Source organism: Molossus molossus, unplaced genomic scaffold (assembly GCF_014108415.1).
Source record: "Molossus molossus isolate mMolMol1 unplaced genomic scaffold, mMolMol1.p scaffold_m16_p_4, whole genome shotgun sequence".
NCBI lineage: Eukaryota > Metazoa > Chordata > Mammalia > Chiroptera > Molossidae > Molossus > Molossus molossus.
The window spans coordinates 4,233,837-4,258,690 of NW_023425377.1; the positions used below are offsets into that span (position 1 = coordinate 4,233,837).

At 41.1% G+C, this 24,854-nt stretch overlaps 1 protein-coding gene across 1 annotated transcript in view; it reads right to left on the reverse strand.

Annotated features, from left to right (window-relative positions):
• Positions 1–42: 42 nt before the first annotated feature.
• The window catches only part of SIMC1 (SUMO interacting motifs containing 1), a 46,188-nt gene continuing 21,376 nt past the window's right edge, over positions 43–24,854 (reverse strand). The window contains exons 3-10 of the mRNA XM_036239746.1: positions 22,546–22,778; positions 21,682–21,751; positions 13,030–13,184; positions 8,721–8,873; positions 6,760–6,888; positions 5,022–5,178; positions 4,798–4,882; positions 43–856 (exon numbers count right to left, since the gene is read on the reverse strand). Coding sequence (XP_036095639.1) covers positions 594–856; positions 4,798–4,882; positions 5,022–5,178; positions 6,760–6,888; positions 8,721–8,873; positions 13,030–13,184; positions 21,682–21,751; positions 22,546–22,778 — 1,245 coding nt within the window. The 3' untranslated portion in view covers positions 43–593. The remainder of the gene's footprint in view (positions 857–4,797; positions 4,883–5,021; positions 5,179–6,759; positions 6,889–8,720; positions 8,874–13,029; positions 13,185–21,681; positions 21,752–22,545; positions 22,779–24,854) is intronic.

The window sequence follows — 24,854 nt, forward strand, 5'->3', positions numbered from 1 at the left end:
TCATGATAAGCAGGTAAACTTGGTATTTTGAAAAACCATTGCCTTTTTATTGTATCATTTTAACATTTTTTGTAACACACGCAGCCTCTTGTTTCTAACTTCCCATCCTCCCCCCATTACATCAGATCTTAATAAACTGAACACAAAGTCAAATTCATAGGAAATATAACAGGTCTAATGTTGATGTTTGTGTTCCATTAGGGAGAAGTGAATACGTCTTTCTCTTTCAAACAAGTTGTCAATACCTTGAGTAACATTTGATGTCTATGATTTGTTCAGAGGGATTTTTTTCACATCTTGAATGGAAATGTTAAACATATAAGTGCATATAGTATTACTTGTTTCAAAAAGTATAGATAAATAATTTATCAAAAAATATATACACCTTATATATTTAAGCCATATTTGAGAATAGACTAGGATAGTAATATAAAAAAAAGTATTTACTAAAGAGTTGTTAGAAAGTTATTTTAACCTACAGATAAATAAGATAGGTTTGGTCCTATAAGACTTAACTACTTTTTATACTTTTAGAACTTCCAAGTAGCATGGAGTTCAGGAGGTATTCTAGGTGCTCAGTGTGTGGCAGGACCTCAGGGGCTGCTCCAGTGCTTGGGAGAGGGCTCTGCATCAGGGTTCAAGTCTGCAGCATAGAAGAGCAGGAGCTTCAACAAGTGCACTTTGTCTTGGAGCTGGGGGACCAGCGGCTCCCCCAGCATCTGGACCAGGCGGCCGCGGAAGGCCTCGATCTGCTTCTCCACGTCTACCACTGTGATGTCATCGCCTTGCTGGGGCTTGGGCTTAATTCTTTTGATTATTAAGTCTTTTCGATCGATCACCGAACTCCGTAAATGCTCTGCAAGGGGAAAAAGTCAGTTGAACCTGCTTTTTATTCCTTTGCAATTTAACACAATGAAGTCCTGTTTTAGTAGGCAGGGTCTGGGCAAAGACTTGTTGAGTAGTTACTGGGATACAAGTCAAAGGCCAAGTGGGTACCTGTAGTAACTATTTCCAAAAGGTCCATTATTCTTGGTTCTCTCTGGTCCTCAAATTTTTCATATTTAAAAAAAATTGCATTCCATTATAATTTTTTCCCTTGGTTTAAACAATGGAACTCTTTAAAATTAATATAACCACTTGAAAAATATTCAGATGAATTTTTAATATCTTCAGGGAGAGGTTTTCCTAAGTATTGCAAAGAAATGTTGAACTTGTACTTAGTAAGTTTACTGTGGTGTTGGTTTATTAGAGTAATTCTGTTTAAGGAAACCATTTGGTATATATTGTAGGGTAGACCAAGTGAGCAAATGTATCTGTGTTCAGAAACGGGGGATGGGGGTTGCTTCTTTCAGCCAGAGAGTGAGTTCAGTGCACAGCCCAGCATCCATGTCTCGTGGGGCTTCTCTGCCCTCTGTGGGAATGTTTGAAAATGTGAAGTTTCAGGATATACTTCTCCCCAAGGTCAAGGGTCTATACAAAAGCAATTTAACCACGTACAGGGAGTTTAGAAAAGGGGGTTGGGTCCGGCAGGTGTGGCTCAGTGGCTGAGCATCGACCCATGCACAAGAGGTCGCCGGTTCGATTCCCGATTGGTACACATGCCCAGGTTGTGGGCCCAGTTCCCAGCGGGGGGCATGCAGGAGGCGGCCAGTCGATGTCCTCTCTCATCAATGTTTCTGTCTCTCCCTCTCACTTCCTCTCTCTAAAATCAATACAGGGGAAAAAATTTTGAAAAAAGAAAAGAGGGGTTGGAAATTCCTTAGACTCTCACTGTCTAATCTCACCTAGTGATTTCATAGAAAAGTAATTCCTTGCTGTGCAAGTTTGAGCCCTAGTTCTACATTTTTTCTCAGCCTTTGTTTTCCCATCTGTAAAAGGTCAAGGACTTTCATGAGGTCATTGGATGATGTAAACCAGTGTATGTGAATTTACCTCATCTTCCTTCCTCTCTCCCTCCATGTTAAGAGGCTTCCCAACCTCTTCCCTTCTTCCCCTACCCTTGGAGCTCAGGCTAATGTCCAAATGCCCTCAGCAACGTCCTCAGACCGCTGAAGAGGCAGAGATGACTAAGGCTCCCTCACAGTAAAATGCCCGCTGCCCTGGCCAATTTGGCTCAGCGGTTAGAGCGTCAGCCTGTAGTCCAGAGAGACCCGGGTTCGGTTCCCGCTAAGGGCACGTACCTCGGTTGCAGTTTGCCCCCGGCCGCCCTGGTGGGGTCGTGTGGGTGGCAGCCACTCAATGTGTCCCTTACACATCGATGTTTCTCTCGCTCTCTCTCTCTCTCTTCCTCTCTCTCCCTCCCGTTCTGTCTGAACAAAAAATGGAAAAATGTCCTCGGGTGAGGATAAAAAAAAAAAAAAAATTGTAAACACAGTAAAATGCCCGCTGACAAGGACACTGGTCATTTCAGGGTACCAGTCAGCTGTAGGACAGTTTTCAGACTACTTGGTCTCCAAAGAAACTGGAGAGGATGTCTAGGATAAAAGAACATTGGATCACAGCCCATTTATTCAATATGGGGTGGGCAAAAGTAGGTCTACAGTTGTGAGTACATGAAACAGTTTATTTTTATATGATTATTTATTAACTATTGTATTATCTATTTGTATTACAACTGTAAACCTACTTTTCCCCACTCCTGTGTACTGATCTGAGGCCTTCCTTTCCCTTATTTGAAGCATAAGAATAGTCTGTAATAAAACTGATTCCATGTCCATGTTAAGTCACTATTGCCCATGACACAGGTGTATTTCCTGGGAAGCAAAACAGAAATGAACAAGAAGTGTTTAAAGGTGAACTTTAAACAAAAACAAGCGGCTTTAATATTAAACTTTCTGCTAGATCGCTAAAAGAAATAATTACATAAAACTCAGTGAGGCTCAGCACACATGGAATGTGCCTTTGGGGCTTTGCTCTAGGAAGGACATGTACTGTCCTTGAGAGTGCTAGAAATGCCCACACTGTCCACCCCATGTTGTGGCCTTGATGCGCTCTGTTAAGTCCAGTTATGAGAACTTGAAACAGAAGACCCTTGTAGCCGACCCCTGGCTAGGCAAACAGGCAGACCGAGATGCACTCAAAATGACAGCCCTGCCTACTTTTTTCTCACACCTGCTTAGAATCAGTCTTGGCAGGTTAAATATTGCCAACCCCTTCTGTAAAGGGAAGAAACTAAGGTCTAGAAACAAAGTTAGCTGCCCAGTGCAGAATAAGTGCTAGGTTTGGATTTAAACCCTGAACTTCTGTCTTAAATCCAGAGCTTTTTCTTTTTCCTTCTTTTTTCTGTCTCTACAACAGCCTCCTCAGTTCTAGGCCTGAGAGGGTATTGGGACCTTATCTTCCCAAGTGCCACTACTGAGCTAAAATCAGCCTCAACAGGATCATGGCAGATAAAATTGATATACATACTTTTTCTACTTCCTGTTTGAGAGTAAGTTAAAGACACTGCCCCACTACCCCTCAATACTTCAGTATGGATCTAAGATCAAGGACATTTACTTTCATAAGCCAGGATAATTATAAAAAATAGGAAATATATTAATGTAATTCTATTATCTAATCTATTTCAATTTCACCAGTTGTCCCAATAATGTACTTTCTAGCTTTTTCTCCTGACCCAGGATCCCATCTAGGACCATGTTTTGCACTTAGTACTTACATGCTTTAGTTCCCTTCTACAATGGAGTAGTTTCTTGGTCCTCCTTTGTTTTTAAGAAAGGGGCACTTTTGAAGAGTACGGGCCAGTTATTCTGTGAAAGGTCCCTCAAAATGGGTTTGTCTGATTGTCTTTATGATTAGATTTAGGTCCTGGCTTTTTGGTAAGAATATTACATAAGTGCTGAGGTGTCCTCAGGGCCTCACATCAAGAGGGATGCCAGTTTTTGTGGGTGTTTTTAAATTTTAATTTTTCTTTATTGATTTTAGAGAGAGATGAAGGGAGAGGGGGAGAAAGATAGAAACATCGTTGAGAGAGAACATCAACTGCTGGGCAAGAAAAGTGATATAATTACTAATTTATAGTAACTTTAGAAGAAAACTGGCGCCCAGCTGGTGTGGCTCAGGGGTTGAGCGTCGACCCCTGCACGAAGAGGTCACCGGTTTGATTCCCAGTCAGGACACATGCCCAGGTTGTGGGCCTGATCCCCAGTGGGGGTCATGCAGGAGGCGGCCAGTGTTTTCCCTCATCAATGCTTCTCTCTCTCTCCCTTTCCCTACCTCTCTTTCTAAAATCAATAAAGAAAAAAATAATAATTATATCACTTTTCTTAAGGGCCTCATTAATCCTTGGCTAGTAAATCATTCTCATTTGAAGCAGCTATTATCCAGCTTCAGCTGTGATTTGAGCAGAGCTGCTCTGACAGATGTTAGGGTGTCTTCCATCTTTTGCAATATGTACGCTTTTACCTTGCCACTGATTCGCTCTGTATTTGCCTCATCCTGACAGATGTTTATAATGTCCAGTCAGTGAGTAATCCACCCAACAAAGACACGGCAGTGATGGGCTGGGGTAGGCTGCCAGGGCTGCCCGGGCTAGTCTGGTCATTCCTGACCACTTCCCACGTCATGATGACTCCCGCTCACTCCTAATGCTGGTGGGGTCAGTGTAGTGCATGCCATAGGGAAACCGGTGAATTCGCGTTTCATAGCAGCCACTCCAGCTACATCAGTCCCTGTTCCTTACACAGGCACAACCAAGGGACAACGCTAACTGACTAGAATCCCCATGTAACTAATTCATTACCCTGTCCCCTGTGAGACTCCCACACCATCTCACTTGTGAACAAGTCAGTAACATACCTCTTAACACATGTTGGTAGCTGGATAACAGAAACTGCAGGTGCTCGACCAGCTCGTCCCATGTCTGCCACTGGGTTTTGTCTGACTGTGGAGACAGTAAGAACACTTGCTAACAAACACCCACCTCAGTTAAAGGTTTCGTGCAGCTTCCAAGTCACTTGGATGGGATGCTCAAGGGTTGGGAGAAGGTGCCCGGGCCTGAACTGAAGCAGGGGGGCAGGTACCTGACACTTGAGCAGCGATGTGGAATGGTTCAAGAAGTAGAGGGCCTGGGCCAGAGACAGCGGTAGGCGGGTGGGCGTCTCGCAGCTGTGCAGGAATATGATCTCCAACACTTTGCAGCGCAGAAGGTGGCTCTCCATGGTGGTAAAGAACATCTCTCTGCAGGGAGACAGGAAAGAGGGAGCGAACCGTCACGGCTCTCATTTCCAGGAACGTGTTCCACAGTTCCCCGGATGCTCTAACATTGGCCCCAAACAGGCTACGAAGGAGCCCCATGGAGCCCTACAAAGTCACAAAGCCTGTGGACAGGGCGGACACAGATTTGCTCGGGAACGAATAACTGCTGGGGAGTGGGGGGGGCGAGAGTCTTTGCTATTTGGAAAAGACCAGTTTCGGGCACATTAAAAAGAATTACTTCATACCGTGACTAAGAGAATTAATACCAAGAATAAATATTTCTGAATGTCCACAATGTGCTAGATACTGTTTGGCTCAGCAAAGGGCATGAAGATAAAGGATCGTCTAGCATAATTTGGGTGTTTGCCAATTTGCCCTGAGAGAGTTTTAAAGTAGGGCCAGGTTTTACTTAAATTGTGTTTGTCTTTGTTAAGTCTAAATGTGTTTATAGTTACGCATTCCTTAGATTTCTCATCTCTCGCCAGAATCTGGGCTTAAATGAGTGACTGGTGTGCGAGTGGGACCCCAGTGAAGTGCTCCTGGGAAGTGGCAGAGCAAGCACGGCGTCTAAGCACCTCTGTCTGAGCGCTCACGTACTGCCGCCTTTGAACAGTGAACTTGGCATTAAAAGTTCTGCTGTGTAAACCTGGGCTAGTTATCTTACTACTTTTAGTTTTTTTCTCATTTGTTAGTTTCATGAAAATATGAGATAATGTGACAATGACTGGCACACTGTAAGGACCCAATAAATGTCTTCATCCTAGCAGAGTGTCTTAATTAAATCTTTATTACAGTAATATTTAGTAGGACATTTTCTTCTCATAGAGGAACCAGAGCTGTAGAACACTCCTGGCTGCCAACGGGGAGCTTCGGGGTTGGAGATGAGGGCAGGCTGGGAGCGAGGGAGATCGCTTTCCCAGGGGTCACCACTGTACAATGGCTCTCTCATAGCTGCTTCCTGTACCAGCAACTGTTCGGGAATTCATATTCATTCCAGTTTATTTTTCTTCCTCTGGATTCTCAAATTACAGGTTCAAAGAAGGAATCTTTAGTTCTAGCCAAGAACTCTATTTCGTTATCCCCTCCTAATGGAATACTTCATTAATTCATGCTTAGAGAAACTGAATTCCTTATCCTCATTACCCAGGCTCATTCCACAGGCCCAACCCTGTTCATTCTTGATCATTCTACTATTGGACATGCCTAATTCACTCATCCCTCAAGCCTACAGTGATAAGCAGACAAATCACATCTATGCCAGGCTCTGTGGCTGAGGGTCAGGGAAGAAGGTTGTGCTTAACAGATGAACCTTGAAAGATGAGTGAGGTTGTTAGACAAATGGACAAAGTCAGAAAATGTAGGCTCCAGTTAAGGTATCCTGCCTCTTCCCCCCCAAATTATGCCTTAGTTGCAAATAATAAAAATTCATTGAGAACTTTTTCTTTCACACTTATAGAGACAGGAACTATCCCTCCACCTCTTTTTTCCCCAATTTAACTGTTTGGAATTTTTTTTCGAAATTATGTTCCCAGAATAAAAAAGAAAAACAGAACTAAGACTCACCTCTGACTCCTCTCTGGAATGTCCAGCACAAACCCAAACATCATCTCGGCAATTTTATTGGAGCTGCAGGTGGGGGTCCTGTCCACCTCCACAGCGATGGACAGCATCCTCTGCAGCTGGCACACGACCCTAAGGCCAGAACGGATGCAGGTGAGCGGGAGGTCTGGCAGGAGCCACCTGCCGGCAGGGAGGTCACCACCAGTACTCTAGAGGGTCTTGTAAAGCACCCAGTGGGCCAGGGAGAACTGCTCAAGCCATCAGCATGCTATTATTCAGCAGTTTCACCTACCTGAACCCCTTTTCCCAGATTGTACTATCTAAATCTCTCCGAACCTGGGTTGAGCTGCAAAAGCAAGCTGTTTTACATTCAAAGATAGAAATATACAATCTTAAGGCTCTCGAGTACTTTGAGGATCGTCTCACCTGTAACTTCTGTTGTACAGATGAAGAAACAGGTCCAGAATGAATAACACGTGTTTGAATCTCTTTGATACAGGGAAGTACAGCAGTGGGCAAAAGTAGGTTTACAGTTGTGAAACGCAGTTTATTCTTTCTTGCATTACTATTGATTTATTAATTATTGTCTTATGTCTTTTTCCACATAAAACAACTGTAAGCCCACTTTTCCTTACCCTTGTAGATATTTGCCACATAGTTTTCTCCTGTTATGGATTCCTTTATGCTAATCTTTTGCTAAATTCAGTCTCAGAACTTCAACTGGTGGAACGTGACCGTCTCTCCCATGAGACCTAGAGGCTGATGTGGTGAAGGAATCTGGGCAACCCCTCAGGAAGGTGAGCTGGCTTGAACTCCACCTTTTCTAACATGCATTATTATTGTGACGGAAGAGAGGACGTTTGCAGGAAATCTGCAGCTGGTGACACAACGGGCAGACGTGGGGCTCGGGCCTGAGTCTGGGTCTGCAGTGACCAGCACACAGATTACTCATGCTGCCTATCTCAGAAAGCGGTGTGTGCTCTGTGAAACGTGTGGCAGCTAGGCACTCACCGATGGTAGACGGCAGTGCCGATCAGTGTTGGCAAGATCCTAGTAAATTGACTTTTTATTTCTACTAATTTTTACTTACAACAAATGTCTTGTTACCATTATTTATGATATTAGCTTCCCTTGAAGGAACAGTGTCAGCCTCTCTTGGATCTGCACACTGGGGTTCTGGGATAGCCCGACTTCAGGGCCTCCCCTAATCTGCCCATGTAAATGCTTATTTGTTTCAAAACATTCTCCATTTTGGTACAAGACTATCTCCTAAGTTAGTCAAAACCCGTAAGTCTTGTATGCAAATCAGCTTGGTGCAACTAGATTATGAAATATCATTGTGAATTTAGGTACAAATGTTGTGTCTAAATTGTCAAGTGTGACTGGTATTTAACAATATGATTGACACGGGTTACTTGTGTAAGGGCAGCTCCAGCCCCTAAAATCTTGGCACTCTTAAAAATGCCAAGACCACTCTCAACCTCATAAAAGAAACACCAGGAGTCTTTCCGGTGGTCATGGGACCGACCTGGTCTGAACCACTATTGTCACGGTGGAACTGGCAGGCTGAACAGCCAGACATCTCCCAGGACTGGAGGGAGACACAGGTCCTTAAGGACCAGTGGCTGCTGATCACCCCTGCCCACCCCTCCTTCTCCTGTCAGTGGAAGCGGAAGCATGAGTAGCTGTCCTGTCTCTCGGTGTCCAGGAAAGGGAGGACAGTGTCCTCATTTTTTGTTTCACTTCAGTTTATAAATCTGTTTCACTTAGTAGAACCCTATCCATCTATGGGGAAGCATCTGCTGTTGTTCTACCTTTGGAATTAGAAATTTAGTCAGAAAAGATCGTCTTTAGTAAGCATCCTTCTGTCTCAGGGCTTGTTAACCTGGGGAACTGCTGTGAGGGAATGGGGCTGTTTCTACAAGTCAGTTCCAGCAGCCCCACAGCGACACTTCTGCCCTTACACCTGAGTGGTGTTCCTCGTCAGAGCAGGCTGGGGAGAAGCGTGGCTACTGCTGGCCTTCAAGATGCCTGGGCCCGAAGAGGCATGACTCCCGTTTGGGGGCTGAGTTAATCTGCCTTCAGTCACCGCTTTGAACAACCACTTGATCACATCTCTGCAAGGGAAAAAGATAAGAAAAAGTTCAAACTTTTGCTTATTGTATGGTGCTCAGAACTGCAGCTTTAACCTGAATTCCTAGACCCCCTATGTTTCCACAAGGCAACCAGAAGGCCCTTAGGCTACTTTCAATGTGTAAAAGTCTACTGGAGCCCTGGCCAGTTTGGCTCAGTGGTTAGAGCGTCGGCCCGTGGACCAGAGAGTCCTGGGTTCTGTTGCCACTAAGGGCACATACATAGGTTGCAGTTTGTCCCTGGCCCCAGTTGGGTCATGCAGGTGGCAACCAGTTGATGTGTCTCTCTCACATCGATGTTTCTCTCTCTCTTCCTCCTTTCTTCCTCCTGCTCTATCTGAAAATACATGCAAAAATGTCCTCAGGTGAGGATAAAAAAATAAAATAAAATAAAAATCTACTGGAAACCACACATTTAACTGCAGTAGGGTTATACAAGTAACTAAGATACCAACATTTTCTCTGAGTTATCATCATTGAAAGGTACCTCCGAGGTCAAAGAGCACTATTTGTGGCTTCCTGACCAGGCACATTCTTTGACTAGGTGGTGAGCTGGACTGAATGAACACAGAAGTCCTTGCTGGCTGTCAGTCATTAGGTGTCATCTATTAATGCTAATAAGCCAGGTTTACAGCAGGTATAGTGGAGTCATATTTTACCAGGATGTAGGCTCTAAAAGTCAGTAAGGTAAAAATATTTCATATAGAAAAAATTATTTTTAACAATCACTTAGGATCCAGGCAAAAATGGTAGACTGAATACACACACATAATGTTGTTCCTTCTGAAAATCCCACTAATAAATACTATAGTAAATTAAATATATATATATACATATATATATCTCCACAAGGAATGGGAGAGAAAGAGGAGAGATAAGAGTCATGAAATTTTGGAAATTGGAAGGAAAATGAAGTATATTCACAAAATAGAATATTATATAGTAGTGAAAATGGATAAGCTACAGTGATAGGTAACAATATGGGCAAATCTTAGTACACTGTAATAGTAAGTGAAAAATAAAAGACTTTCTTATATAATAGATTACATACAGCATGATACCCTTTTATATACTGGGAAAAAGTAAAATAAAAATATATACTTTATAGGAACACATGCAGATGCAATAAAACTACATAAAAAGGAAAAGAAATGATGAACATTGAGGATGCTGACTACTTTGGGTTCAGGAAGGAGCAGGAGTGGGTGATGGGGATGACTGTGTTGTTAGTTGTAGGTAATTTTCAAGGTCCCAGCCTCTGATTTGAGGGTGGTGGTTAAGAGATGCTGATTACAAAATTAAAAGTAACCAATTAACTAAGTAAATAAGGCAAGTGAGTCATGTTTTAAGGATAATGTTTAATCTAAATGGCAAAAGGATAAATTTTAACTGACTTAGCAGAATCGAGAAAGCTGAATTCTAAGCCAGCGGTAGATAAGAGCAATCCTATATGACACTACTTACCCAAAAGGTGAAAACATTTCTTCGATAAGCTTTGCAAGTGGCAGTACAAGATTCCTCTGAAGTGAGGATGGAAGGGAGAAACTGAAATAAGTATTCTGGCTTGTAAGATGTTTAAGGAAATGTTAGACTTCTAGAGCTCCTTCCCCAGCCCTGAAGACTACAGGCTACCTTTATGGAGAGGTAAAACAGGGTCTCTGGACTAGAATACAGGCTTAGCTGGGAGGCAAATGCAGTGAAGGAAAACCAGGGCACTAGGCAAACATATGTGTGCTGAATGCGGAGACCCTTGCCCTCTTCCTGCATCTGTCTTCCAAAACCCTGGCATCCTAGCCTTTATCCTTCACGTAGGAGGCTGGAAGTCTTCTATGGAAAACCCATCCAGCCCAGAGGAAAGACCTAAAGACATGGACAAAGTCTTATTAAGAAATGGGCAGCCAGTTCCACCTGCAGGGAAGTTCAGAAATGACACGTCCTCCCATGGACTCAGAGCTTCATCAACTTTTGAGTCTGCTACCCTTAAACATGAATAGACTACCAAGGTTTACCAGACATCTATGGAAATACCCCAACATGAGAGATAAAGACCAAAATAGCCCAAACCATCCCTCCCCTCAAAAAAGCAACTTGGAAAAAATAGACATTATACAGAGGATAAACAAAAATAAAAGTTATCATTAATATCACCAAAGATATGAGAAGATATAGATCCATGAAAGAAGACAACAGAATATTATTTATTTATTTTAAAAATGAACATTTAGAGAAATAAGCAAAAGAGCTCTTGGAAATGGAAAACTATATTTCCAGGAATGGAGGACATATTTCCAGACTGTAATGGCCCACACAATGGAGGAATATAGACCTACAAGAAACATACTGGGCAAGAGGAAGATTCTATAAAATTGCAGAGATAAGAACCAGGACACATAAGAATCAGTGATCAAACTTATGACTTCTTAATAGTGGTTCTGGAAGCTAGAAGACAATGGAAGATTTCCTTCAACATTCTGTAGAAAAGTTATTTCTAACCTAAAAGTCTATACTCAGTTATCAATCAATGCGTGGGAAGATAAACATAATTTCAGATATACAAGATCTCAAACATTTTACTTGCCACATACCTTTCTAAAAGCTACTGAAGACTAAGCCATCAAAATGAGGGAGTGAACCAAGAAAAAGAAGTAGGACAAATAAGCAAGAGTCCAACCCTGGGAACAGGCAGAGGGAATTCTCACACTTATGATAAGGAGTGACAAAAAGGACAACAATCCAGAATGAAGGAGGTCAAAATGTTTTATCACAGATATTCAAAGAGAAACATAATAAACATCTGAGGGGAGATTCGGATAAAATAGTAGAGAATGTGGGATTGACTTCCAATATGCACAAAGAATAGGAGGAACTATTCTAAAATAAGTAAGGCAATTATCAACTCTAAGGAAAACAAAAAGTTATAAGGGAAAGGAAAACTTATCATAGTTTAGTACTTCGCTCAATTCTGACTAGCATAGTCATAGTAATAGAAACATCAAATACTGACCTACACAAAATTATGATGTAACTATATTAATGATACGGGGGCTAGGAAAAGTGTGGGGGAGGGAGGAGGTAGGCAGCAAAAAGACCTACCTCCTCATCCTTCCTGTGGGAAGTCGATGGATGGTAGTTAGTAATTCAAAGTCAAGAACAAGCAATGCAGCAGGTTGTTAGCTACACAGACGTAAATACCCAAAGAATCACTTAAATGGAAAAGTTGAAAGTATTTATCCCTGTGAGAAAGGGAAATCCAGGTGAGGGGACCTGGGGACTAGTGTATTTCTCAAATCTTGTAGAACTAGTTCACTCTTTGTCGGCACAGTTACAAAAGAAAAGAAATTCCCTAAAAAGGGGTCATGTGGAGACTGATTTACCGTCTCTCTCTTTTTAAAACCTTATCTGTGAGGAATAATTTATATACAACAAATGGCACACAGGCTTTGTGTGAGGAGTTTTGATAAATACATGCATATATCCATGTAACCACAACCTTAATCTCATATCCATCTCTTCCTTCAATCGAAGACAGCTGGTTTTCCCATCGGGAACAGATGGCTTTGTTCACTGATAAAGCACAGAATGGAGGACCTGGTTTGCATTTCGAGGCCACACATGCCTATTTTTAAGCCCTAGAATCACACTCTGGATAGTGAGAGGCTCACATCAGGAGAGATGGAAATGAATGACTGACAACATCGGCTTGAGTGGGAATGCCTCTTCGCTGCCTACTCAATCCAATGCCTACGTTCACACAGCAGAATGGTCGGCAGTTACTCTTATTCAAATTGTTATTTTTTAATTTAAAACCCAATTACACTATCCTGTGCTCTTTGAGAATTCTCTACATGCTGATTTTCTTACCTTAGACTGACCAACATGAGTTAAGGATCCTCTTAGCTCTCCTGAGGTTGTTTGCACAATAGTGAAATAGACCAAAGGAAGTCTGATGGCCTCCAGAGAAAACATACAAGCTCTGAGGCCGGACATACGCTTGGTACAGACAGTTGTTTTAGGACTGCCTATAGTTCCAGTAACTACCTGTCACACCATCCCGCAACTAGAATATCTCATCCACCTGATGTTCTCTGGCCCACCTACACCCCTTGCCTCTTGCCATCCCAGGGCTCAGGTGGCCGGTTACCTGACATTGTGGGGCTGCTTGTCACAGGACAGCACAGTGTTTGCAATGGATTGCTGCAGATGCTGTCGTTGCTTCCTCAGGACCTGCTGGAAGTCATCTTCCAGGGTCTGTACCACGTAACGCAGGAAAAGGACTCGCCCAGGCAGATTTTGTCCCTGTGGGAGAAAAAAATGTGAGGTATCTCTTCAGTCTACTGGATGACAGCGAGCACTGGGCTCTCACAAATACTTCGTCCAAAGGAAGACCATGAGTCAACAAGAGTGTTTACACCTAAAAGGGAGAGCATGCCATCTAGGTCATTACAAAAGAGGGCAAATAGGGCGTTCCTGGAAGCGCAGGAGTGCAGACCTCCCAATGTTAAGAGAAGGCCATAGGAAGTCTGTCCCACTCTCACCAAATCTGTCAGTTTCAGAATAAACCCTCAACTCTGACTATCAGAACAGAGGCAGGAACTGGCTCCCAAACGACTCTGCTGAGCTGCTAGCTCAAGCAACCATGATGTCCACCTGGCTGCTGAACTAGTAGTAATGTGAGCTGATGCACAGTCTTATTGTGTGTGCAAGTCTGAGGTGGGTTTTCTTACCGTTGAATGACCCTCACTGATAAAGCCCAACTGATGCAGGTAGAGAGCATGGACTTGGGTGGCACACAGACCTTATTGATTTTTGTTTGTTTGAAGCCCCTATTTAACATATGCCCCTGAGTCTTGGTGTCCCTGTGATTTATTTGGTGATAGTTCTAACCGAAGCCACTGTAAGCACCTGTCCCTCAGCAGGTGGGCAGGTGCAATTTGGTAGTTTCCCTTTACTGGGAGACAAGTGCTGGGATCCAGGCCCGAGAGCTCAGGCTTTGAGACTTCAAAGAATGAGAGGGCATCAAACCATTTTTGGCCTCTGTGGAGGACCTTTCAAACGCTGGTAGGCAAGCATGCTTTTTAGGAACTAAACTCTTAGAGTAGGGTATCATTTGGTCAACAGGAAAAAGAATGACCATTCTAAGTATCTACCATTTCTTTCTTTCTTTTTTTTGAGCAGTGGGGATGGGATTCCTTTGTTTTCTAAATGTGTAATGTTTTCCTGTATCTTTGATATAAATAATTTTTAAAAACTCAAATATTTGTGCTGGATTTATGAGAAAGGTCTTCCAGTGACACCTATCCATAACTCCTTGTCCCTTTCAGTATCCTGAAGTTTACCCTAAACATCTCTAAAAAATATGCTCTTATCACTATTTCTTATTTATCAACTTTAGACATTCCCTATTGGTGTATGCTGTGCTAGATAAGGATTTAACTCACTTATGCCACACCCCACTTCTCTTCCCAAAATAACTGTATCTCTATGTTCCATCATTTACAGATAATATATTTTGTCTCCCCACGTTGTAAGATAAGGATGCTATACTAGCCCTACTATTCTCAGAGATGCTATCTCTTCTCATCTCCCAACCTTTATTTTCTATACTTTTCTATTTTCCATGGTCAAAGCTATAACATTGTCTTCTACGCTTTGTATAAAATTGATTCTAAACATGATAACTGAATAGTGTTCACAATGTGAGGAACATGTTAAAATTATTTGCTACACTGGAAATCCATATAGTGTACTAAGAAAATCATTCCTTGTGAAGATTTTTTTTATTTTCTTAAAGCTTCTTTTATATCCTCTCTACACTGCTTGCTATTATCACTTCTTTCATCTCCTTCAGATGGTGTTGAATTTTGAGAATATTCTTCTTTCCCCCCAATTTTTTTAAAGCAATCTTATTGACAAACCATACAATTCACCCATTTTCAATGTACAATTCAATGATTTGTTATAAATGTATGAAGTTCGGGAACCATCACCATAACCAATTTATTATTTTTTTATTGTTGACATAATTACAGATGTCCCCCATTCCCCCTCTCCACCCGCCCCCCAGACCCCACCCTCCCTTTCCTCTGGCCCTCACCACATTGTCTGTGTCCATGGGCTATGCATGTATGTTCTCTGGCTATTCTCTTTACCTTCCTTCATCTCATCTGCCCCACCTACCTCCCCTCTGACATCTCTCAGTCTGTACCATGTATCCATGTCTCTGGTTCTATTTCGTTCATCAGTTTATTTTGTTCATTAGATTCCACATATGAGCGCATATGATATTTGTCTTTCTCCGTCTAGCTTTTTCGCTTAGCATTATAATCTTCAGGTCTATCCATACTGTTGAAATGGGTAAGAGTTCCTTTCTTTTTACAGCCTCACAGTACTCCATTATGTAAATGTACCACAGCTTTTTTTCTCCACTCATCTACCGATGGGCACTTGGGCTATTTTCAGATCTCGGCTGTTGTAAATAATGCTGCTATGAACACAGGGGTGCATATATTCTTTCTAATTGGTGTTTTGAGATTCTTAGGATATATTCCCAGAAATGGGATTTGCTAGGTCAAAAGGCAGTTCCATTTTTAATTTTTTGAATGAACTCCATACTGTTTCCCACAGTGACTACATCAGTCTGCACTCCCAACAGTGTACTAGGGTTCCCTTTTCTCCACATCCTCTTCAGCACTTTTTTGTTGATGGCGGCCATTCTGGCAGGTGTGAGGTGATACCTCATAGTCATTTTAATTTGCATGTTTCTGATGATTAGTGACGCTGAACATTTCTTCATATGTCTATTGGTCATCTGTATTTCCTCTTTGGAGAAGTGTCTATTCAGGGCCTTCCGGGGACAAACTGCAACCGAAGTACGTGCCCTTAGCGGGAACCGAACCCGGGTCTCTCCGGACCGCAGGCCGACGCTCTAACCGCTGAGCCAAACCAGCCAGCCTTTGCCCATTTTTTAATTGGATCGTTTATCTTCCTGGTATTGAGTTGTTTAAGTTCTTTATATATTTTGGAAATTAACCCCTTGTCAGATGTATCACTGGCGAATATGTTCTCCCATACAGTGAGTTCCCTTTTCATTTTGTTGATGGTTTCTTTTGCTGTGCAGAAGCTTTTAAGATTGATGTAGTCCCATTTGTTTACAACACCCTCATCACTGAAATAAGATCCCTCATGTCTGCCTGTTTACAGTTCATTCCCATCCCCACTTCCAGCCCCAGGCAACCACTCATCTATTTCTGGCTTTACTGACTTGCCTTTCTGGACATTGCCTATATACAGAATTATACATTATACACTATGTGATCTTGTGTGTGCATGGTTTCCTTTTACTTAGCTTAATGTTTTTTGAGGTTCATCCATGTCATGGCATGTATCAGTAGCTCATTTTTATTACTGAATGGTATTCTTGTGTATGGACATAGCGCATTGTTTATCAATTCAACAGTTGATGGACATTTGGGTTGTTTCCACTTTGGGGCTATTATGAATACTGCTGCTATGAACAGTCACATGCAAGTTTTTGGTAGATAAAAGTTTTCATTTTTCTTGGGTCAATATCTGAAAGTGGAATAGCTGGGTCACATGATAAGTTTATGTTTAATTTTTTTTTTTTTAATCCTCACCCAAGGATATTTTTCCATTGATTTTCCGGTAGAGTGGGAGGAAGGGAGGGAGAGACAGAGAAACATCCATGTGAGAGAGACACATAGATTGGTTGCCTCCCGCACAACCCTGACCAGGGCCAGGGATCGAACCACAACCAAGGTATATGCCCTTGACTGGTATCTAACCCAAGATTCTTTGGTCCATGGGCTTACGCTCTAACCACTTAGCCAAACCGGCCAGGGCCTATGTTTAATTTTTTTTCCTCTTTATTAATTTTAGAGAGAGAGGAAGGGAGAAGTAGGAAGAGATAGAAACATCGATGAGAGAGAACATCAATTGGTTGCCTCTTGCATACCTCCCATTGGGGACTGGGCCTACAACCTGGGCATGTGCCCTGACCAGGAATCAAACTGGTGACTTTTTGGCACACAGGTTGACACTCAACCACTGAGCCACACCGGCTGGGCCCTGTGTTTAATATTATTTTTAAAGAAACTATCAAACTGTTTTCCAAAGTGGCTGTATCACTCATACAGCAATGTATGAGATTTTTGTCTCCATATTCTTGCCAATATTTGTTATTGTCCGCTTTCTTTAAAAAATTTTTTAATTGTAGTAAAAAAACAACAATGTAAAAGTTAGCATTTAACCGTAAGCATATTCACATAGTTGTGCAATAGATCTCCAGAGCTTCCAAATCTTGCAAAACTGAAACTATACACATTGAACAATAAATCCCCATTTCCCCTCCCCCTAGTCCCTGGTAAGCAACATTCTATTGGCTGCGCCTATGAATCTGACTACTGTAGATACCTCATGCAAGTCAAATCATCCAGTATTTGTGTGTGTGTGTGATGGGCTTATTTCACTTAGTATAATGTCTTCATGTTGTGGCGTGTGAGAGGGTTAAAGCAGGATTACTATTTCCTTGTATGTATGGACCACATTTTGTCTATCCTGTAATCTGTTGATGGACACCTGGGTTGATTCTACCCCTTGGTTATTGTAGTGAAATGTGTAAATTCCTTTCTCATTTCCTTTTAAGTATATTCTGTAGGTATTGTTGTTGTGGTTACCATAAGGATTACATTTAACATTCTAAAATTATAATACTCTAATTTGAATTTATAACAGCTTAATTTAACACAAAAAACAAACAACGTACTAATATAAAGAAACTGCTCCTTTGCAGCTCTGTCTCCACCCTTTTGGTTATTAATGTCACAAAACTCTGTCTTCATACATTGTGTGTCCCGAAACAAACTAGTAATTCTTTTACATGCATTAGCCTTTTAAATTATGTAGGAAAAAATGTGGAATTAAAAGTTACAATAATACTAACTTTTAGACTAATAATATATAAAAAAAATTAGTCACTTAAATCATATAGAAAACAAAATGTGGAGTTACAAACCATTGTTACAATAATAGTCGTTTTTATGATTGCATATATATCCTTTCTTGACATCTTTATTTCTTCATACAGCATCAAGTCAGGAAACACTGTTCAGTGTTTCATTTTACTTGCAAGACTCCCTTCAGCATTTCTTGCTGGGCAGGGCTAGTGGTAACAAATTCCTTCAACTTTTGTTTATCTGAGAATGTCTTCATTTCTCCCTCATTTTTGAAGGACAGTTTTTCAGATATAGAAATCTTGGCTGAGTTTTCTTCTTTAGCACTTTGACTATAATGGCCCACTGCCTTCTGGCCTCCAAAGTTTTTGATAAGAAATCTGCTGATCATCTTATTGGGGATCTTATATGTAATGTCACTTCTCTTTTGCTGTCCTCCCTAATTTTTGAAGGACATAGTATTCTTGATTGATAGCTTTTTTCCCAGCACTTTGAATACATCATCCCACTGCCTTCTGACCTACATGTTTCATTCAGAATCTGCTTATTATACATGCTCCCTTGTATGTGATGAATCACATTTCCTTGCTGCTTTCAAGATTCTGTCTTTGACTTTTACAATGTGATTATCAAGTGTTTTAGTGTGGGTCTCTTAGTTTATCCTCGCTGGAGTTGAGCATTTTGCATTTGTATGTCTATTTTTTTCCATCAGATTTGGGAAGTTTGCGGTCATTATTTCTTCAAATAACTGTCTGCCCCTTTCTCTCTTCTCCTTCTGGGGTTCCCATAATACGTATATGTTCACTTAGTGGTATTCCATAGTCCCTTAGGCTCTCTTCATTCTGGGCTTTTGTTTGTTTTTGTTTTTGCTTCTCTGTTTTAACGATTTCAAATGACCTTTCTTAAAGTTCACCAATTTTTTTCTTCTGCTTGATCAAGTCTGTTGAATCCCTCATGAATTTTTAAGTTCAATTATTGTGTTTTCAGCTCCAGAATATGTTTCTTTCCTATAGTTTTTGGTTAATAGTCTCATTTTGTTCAGTTGTTACCCTGCTTCATTTAATTGTCCATCTGTATTTTCTTTTAGCTCCTTGAGCATCTTTAAAATAGTTTTTTTTTTTTTAATTCTTTATTGATTTTTAGAGAGAGAGGAAGGGAAAGGGAGAAGAGAGATAAACATCGATGAGAGAGAACATCAATTGGCTGCCTCCTGCATGTCCTCCACCAGGGATTTGGCCCACAACCTGAGCATGTGCCCTGACTGGGAATTGAACCGGCAACCTCTTGGTTCATGGGTCTATGCTCAACCACTGAACCACACTGGCTGGGCTTTAAGATAGTTTTTAAGAATTCTTTTTTATGAAATTAAGGGATCTCTGTTTCTTTAGGGTCAATTTCTGGAGCTTTGTTTTGCTCTTTGGGCCACCTTTTCCTGTTTCTTTGTATGCCTTTTAGTCTTTTGTTGAGATTTAAGCATTTGAAAAAATGTACCTTTCCCAGTCTTTATCCACTGACTTCGTGCAGAGCAAGACCTTCACCAATCAGCCTGGCTAGAAATTCTGGAAGCTCTCAGATCTTTTCTGGGACTGTGTTTTCTCTGGGCTTCGCCATATGCTTTTATTTGTCTAATTTCCTGAATGGCTTGCCTCTATTTCTTTTATTATTTTTAATATTTTCTTTTTTATCCTCACCTAAGAACATTTTTGCATTTATCTTCAGATAGAGTGGGAGGGAGAGAGGGGCGGGGGGAAGAGAGAGAGAAACATCGATGTGAGAGAGACACACCGAGTGGTTGCCACACATGTGACCCCAACCAGGGCCAGGGACAAACTGCAACTGAGGTACATGCCCTTAGCGAGAACCAAACCCAGGACTCTCTGGTCCACAGGCCAATGCTCTAACCGCTGAGCAAAACTGGCCAGGGCTTGCCTTAATTTCTTCTCAGGAGCCCACAGTCTCTTATTCCCTTGGTACCTGCCTGTGGAACTGCATACTCTCTGCAGCTCTAACATACCACAGTGCTCACCTCTTTCCAGCAGCTTCGAACTGTGCCACTATTCCCATCAGTACTTTGAGTCAGGAAAGACAGAAACCATCCCTCAGGCATCCCCATAATAAGCTAGAATACTGGACTCAAAGTCCAATCTTGTTTCTATTCTGAAGAAGGAGCTATGATATAGGAGGTTTCCTCCCAATTGCATCATGCTATGCTGGGTAGAGGGGCATGGACACAAAATGCCACAAACTTCCCTACTCCTTTCAATTAAGTCCCTTCTTATTTATGCATTAGCCTGGGTACTGTAGTTTATCACCTGGCCTCTATAGTTTATACACAGATGTTCTGGTCTGTATATTGTTGCTAAATTGGTGTCTTCATGGAGGAACAAGGCCTGGAGTTTCCTTGTCCACCATCTTAGTGATGTTTCCCAGATTACTCTTTTTATTTTTTATTTATTTTTTATCCTCACCCGAGGACACTTTTCCACCTTTTGCTCAGGTAGAGTGGGAGGGAGAGAGAGGAACAGAGAGAGAGCGAGAAACATCGATGTGAAAGGGACACATCGAGTGGCTGCCACCCACACAACCAACCAGGGCTGGGGACAAACTGCAACCGAGGTACATGCCCTTAGCGGGAACCGAACCCGGGTCTCTCAGGACCGCAGGCTGACGCTCTAACCGCTGAGCCAAACCGGCCAGGGCCAGATTACTCTTTTTAAAAGCCGAATGTTATTTTACTCCAATCTGGACTGATTGCTCTCTAGGTCTACTAGTTTCTGGAATCTTAGGACATCTCTTTATTATTCTCCTGATGTTCCCTGGATCCTGTGCCTCCCTCTTTTTATTATTCTCCCATTCTTTTGATGAATACCTTCAAGTAACCTATTAAGAAATGGAGTTTGAGGATATTTTTCAAGTTCCTACATGTCTGGAAATGTCTTTTTTTTTTTTTTGGTATGTGCCTCTAGTGGGAACTGAACCTGGGACTCTCTGGTCCGCAGGCCAATGCTCCAACTGCTGAGCCAAACCAGCCAGGGCTGGAAATGTCTTTATTCTACCCTCACACTTGACTAATAGTTTAGCTGAGTATAGAATTCTAAGCTGAAAATAATTTGTTCCATCCAAGTGCTTTTGGGTGAGCAGACAGGAGGATGGCAAGTTCAGGGATCCCTAAAGATCAGAAAGTAGAAGAATTATTTTCTGAAGTACCAGCTCTACACTAGCTGCCTTCATTTATGACAGATGGTTTATTCAATTTCTTTAGACAAGGAATCTTTTAAGTAACCTGGTAACTAAACTTTCTATACTCAAGAATGGAGAGGATATCAGTTTCATCTACAACTTTCAACAAATTTACAGCCCATTTCTGACTCCAACCTTCTTAAATATTGTGTTTCTGAGTCTAAAACCTCTCTGCCCTAAAAGGCAGATTTCCTCCCTCCTTGGCCGCAGCCTCTTCCACATGTATTCTAGCTCTGGCTTTCTCTGCCTAGCTTCATCACTTATCACTGTTACACTTCCTTTAGGTCTTCCCATCTTCATTTAGATTTAATGTCCTTCCCCTTATTTTCATTGCCATGGATTTATAACTTTCCCTACTCACTTACTATTATTTTTCATAGGATCTTAAGAAGGAGAGGGATAAGTGAATGTACTCAGTCTTGAATTACAAGATAGCATATACCATTTCAATAGGAATTGTTTGATGGGGAGGAGAGTATAAGGAGGAAATAACAGTGAAGACTTTACTATCAGATTCATTGTTACTTTTGTTTCTAGTTAAAAATTCCTCTACAAAAGATACACCCTCATAATTGTTATGTTACCTCTTCCTCCATGACATAAGTGAGCAGCTTCCAGTCCCACTCCACTGTCTTGGCATTAGCTGGATGTAGCCTGAAAGTTAAGTGACATGAAATTAGCATTCTGGAGAGTTTAGTAGAAAACGGAATGGGATCTGGAAGATGAAAGAAGCAAGAAGCCTCCTCTTATCCCGAGTGCTCTTCCCTCCCCACTCTGATACAAATCCATGTCACCTGAGGGTAGTGGAAGTTCACGGGTTTTTTGTTTTGTTTTGTTTTGCTACCCAGTATCCATTTCTCTTTTGGGAGGCATTAGCGACCCAATTTTGCCCTGATGAAATCAACTTTTTATTAGCTAGTTCACTGGCGTTAGCTACCACGACCCTGGAATGAAGCCTATGAAGCATATTGAGTCGGTCATAATATTCTATCCCTTAGTTCATAGTGATTGGCTCACATATGGGCTCATGTCTTATGTTATGCCAATTAAAGCCTACAAGACTCAATTTCAGAACTCTTGTGTGATTATAAAGAAAGCAGACTCACTCTCCCACTGAGTATCATAAAAGCTAGAGGCTGAGAAGGCTACCACATGAAGCCTGAAAATAGATGCAAAGCAGAGCTGGAAAAAAAAAAGGATCCTTGTAACCATTTTTGAACTGAAATACATCATATCTTTTTCCTAGGTTTCTAGTAACATGAGTGATTAAATTCTTTTACTAGATGTTAAAGCCAGTTTAGATTGGGTTTCCTGTCGCTTGTAATCTAAGTAACACTAACATACTAATTTACCCTCTCTAATGGTTAGCTGAATAGAGCCTAGGCAAGAGAAAGCTATGCCCCAAGTCCAGGCTTCCCAGAAGGTTTGCCCACATCTAAGGTTCATACTGTTGAATTTTCATGAGAAGCATGTAGGCCTCCTTTAGGACATCCACGGTCTCAGAGCCACTGAGCAGGATTTTCTGGATGATGTGAGCCACGATTTCTCTGGGTGGGTAATGCTGGGGTGACACAAAGTCCATCAAAAACTGCACAGTCCCCAGGGGAAAATTTTCTTCAATGGTGTTTGTTACCATTCTTAGTCTTCTGTGAGGGATGGGTTCTAATTTTTGACCCTTGCTCTGTAGAGATAAAAAGAAGTAAATTAAAATGGGTTTCTACAGACATAAAAACAGGAGGTTCTGGAACAGGTTGAAGACAGCAAAGTTTTCCATGCATTTGAAATATTCACAATTTTTTAAAAAGAGACTGGAAAGCCTTATCTAAAAAACTTTCAATGACATGGGAAAATGCTTATATTAAGTTAATAAATAAGAATGCAGTATTCTACATATACCACGATTTCATCTGTGTTAAAATACAGCATAGAAAGAAAAGCACAAAAGAGTTAAGAGCAAAAGAAAAGAAAAGGAAAGGAAAAGAAAAGAAAAAAAGAGTTAAGAGCTAGACTAAGCTGATTTTGGAGTGAGGTGATAAGATATTTAGGAGTAGTTATAATAGTTTATCAGATACTGAAATAAATAAAGGAAGAAAGATATTTTAAATATGTTTTATTGTTAGGAGAAGAATCCCATTTTGCTCTTTTTTTTACGTTGATAGTAAATATTAAGTTGCCCACCCCCCCCCCAAAGTATGAATATAAATCTGGAAGAGAAAATGTGAAAAGTGGTTTCTGTTATCTGGGTGGTGGAATTATAGATGAGTTTCCCTCTATATGCTCTTGTATTTTTCAATTTTTCCATAATAGACACATATTACTTTCACAATCACAAGAAAAACAAACATTTAAAAGTTTGATACAAGAATAACAGCAATAATTAGAAAACAATTTTTTGTACATTTAACTTATCCTCACTTAATTCTCAAAACAACCCTAAGACATAAATAGTATTATTCCTACTTTATAAATAAGACAACTAAGACTTAGAGAGTAAGCATTTGTCATGCAACAAATGGCTGGTGTACATGAGTGATTATCACTCCTGAGCTGTCCTGTAAATTTGTATCCTCTAAAAACAAAACCAACAATAATACATATGTTTACTTTTAAACATACGTACAAAAAGGTGATGGGGAAGGGAACATACCAAATTATTAACAATAATAAATACTGAGTGATAGCACCATGGGTAATTATTTTTTATATTTTTAAATGTTTTAAATAAGGCAAGCATTATTTTTTAAATCTGAGAATATGTATTAATTTTAAAACTCCAACCAAACAAAGGTTTGACAGCTCTGTGTAACAGTAAAATGGTGCCGGTTAGAATTGCCCTCTCAGAGTCTCCTGGAGGAAAGAAGTCCCATTATTTTTCCTTAGGTCTCAAATCATCTGAGGGCATCCCCGATCTCACTACGAGACCAACACCATAAGTGGCAAGTAATGAAGAGCAAGAGAAAGTAAGAGGACAAAAATCTTGCTATGGTGACTGTTTCTCCTGTGATGCATTTTACAGTCTTAAACCTGTATTATTCATTTCCTGCCTACAAATGCAGACGTCTGCAAACAGATCAAGTTTATCAATTGTTTCCATGCCTGTATCCTTAAAGGGAACTAATACTTACAGAGCACTTTTATAGGTCCTGAAAGGTGGCTTTGTGCTTTATGTGTTTACCTTTAAGTCAAACAACTCTATGATATGGGTATTACAACTTATTTTAGAGCTAAACAAAAAGAGACTAAGAGGCCCAGTCGGTGTGGCTCAGTGGTTGAGCGTCGACTCATGCACCAATAGGTTTTGGTTCCTGATCAGGGCACATGCCCAGGTTGTGGGCCCAATCCCCAGGGTGGGCATGCAGGAGGCGACCAGTCGATGTTCTCTCTCATTGGTGTTTCTATCTCTCCCACTCTCTCTCTATCATCAATAAAAAAAAAAGGAAAAAAAAAATTTTTTAAGTTAAAAAAAGAGACTCAAAGGAGTTAAGGCCAATGCTGGTAAGTGACAGCATGGGGACTGGCTAAGAAGTTTTTTGAGGAAAATTATCTAGTGAAGAAGTACTTATTAAAAGCCCCCAAATCACAGGACAGGAAAGATTTATTCTAGATGGCTAACATAAGAAGGTAAGAAATAAAGAAGAAGGAAAATCCGCTTTGTCTAGCCTAACTTGCCACCTTCTAACCTGAGCAATGTGTACGATGAAGAGAGGGCAGTCTCCCCATCTGCAGCTCCTGATGGCTTCTCTAGTCCTGTGGCACC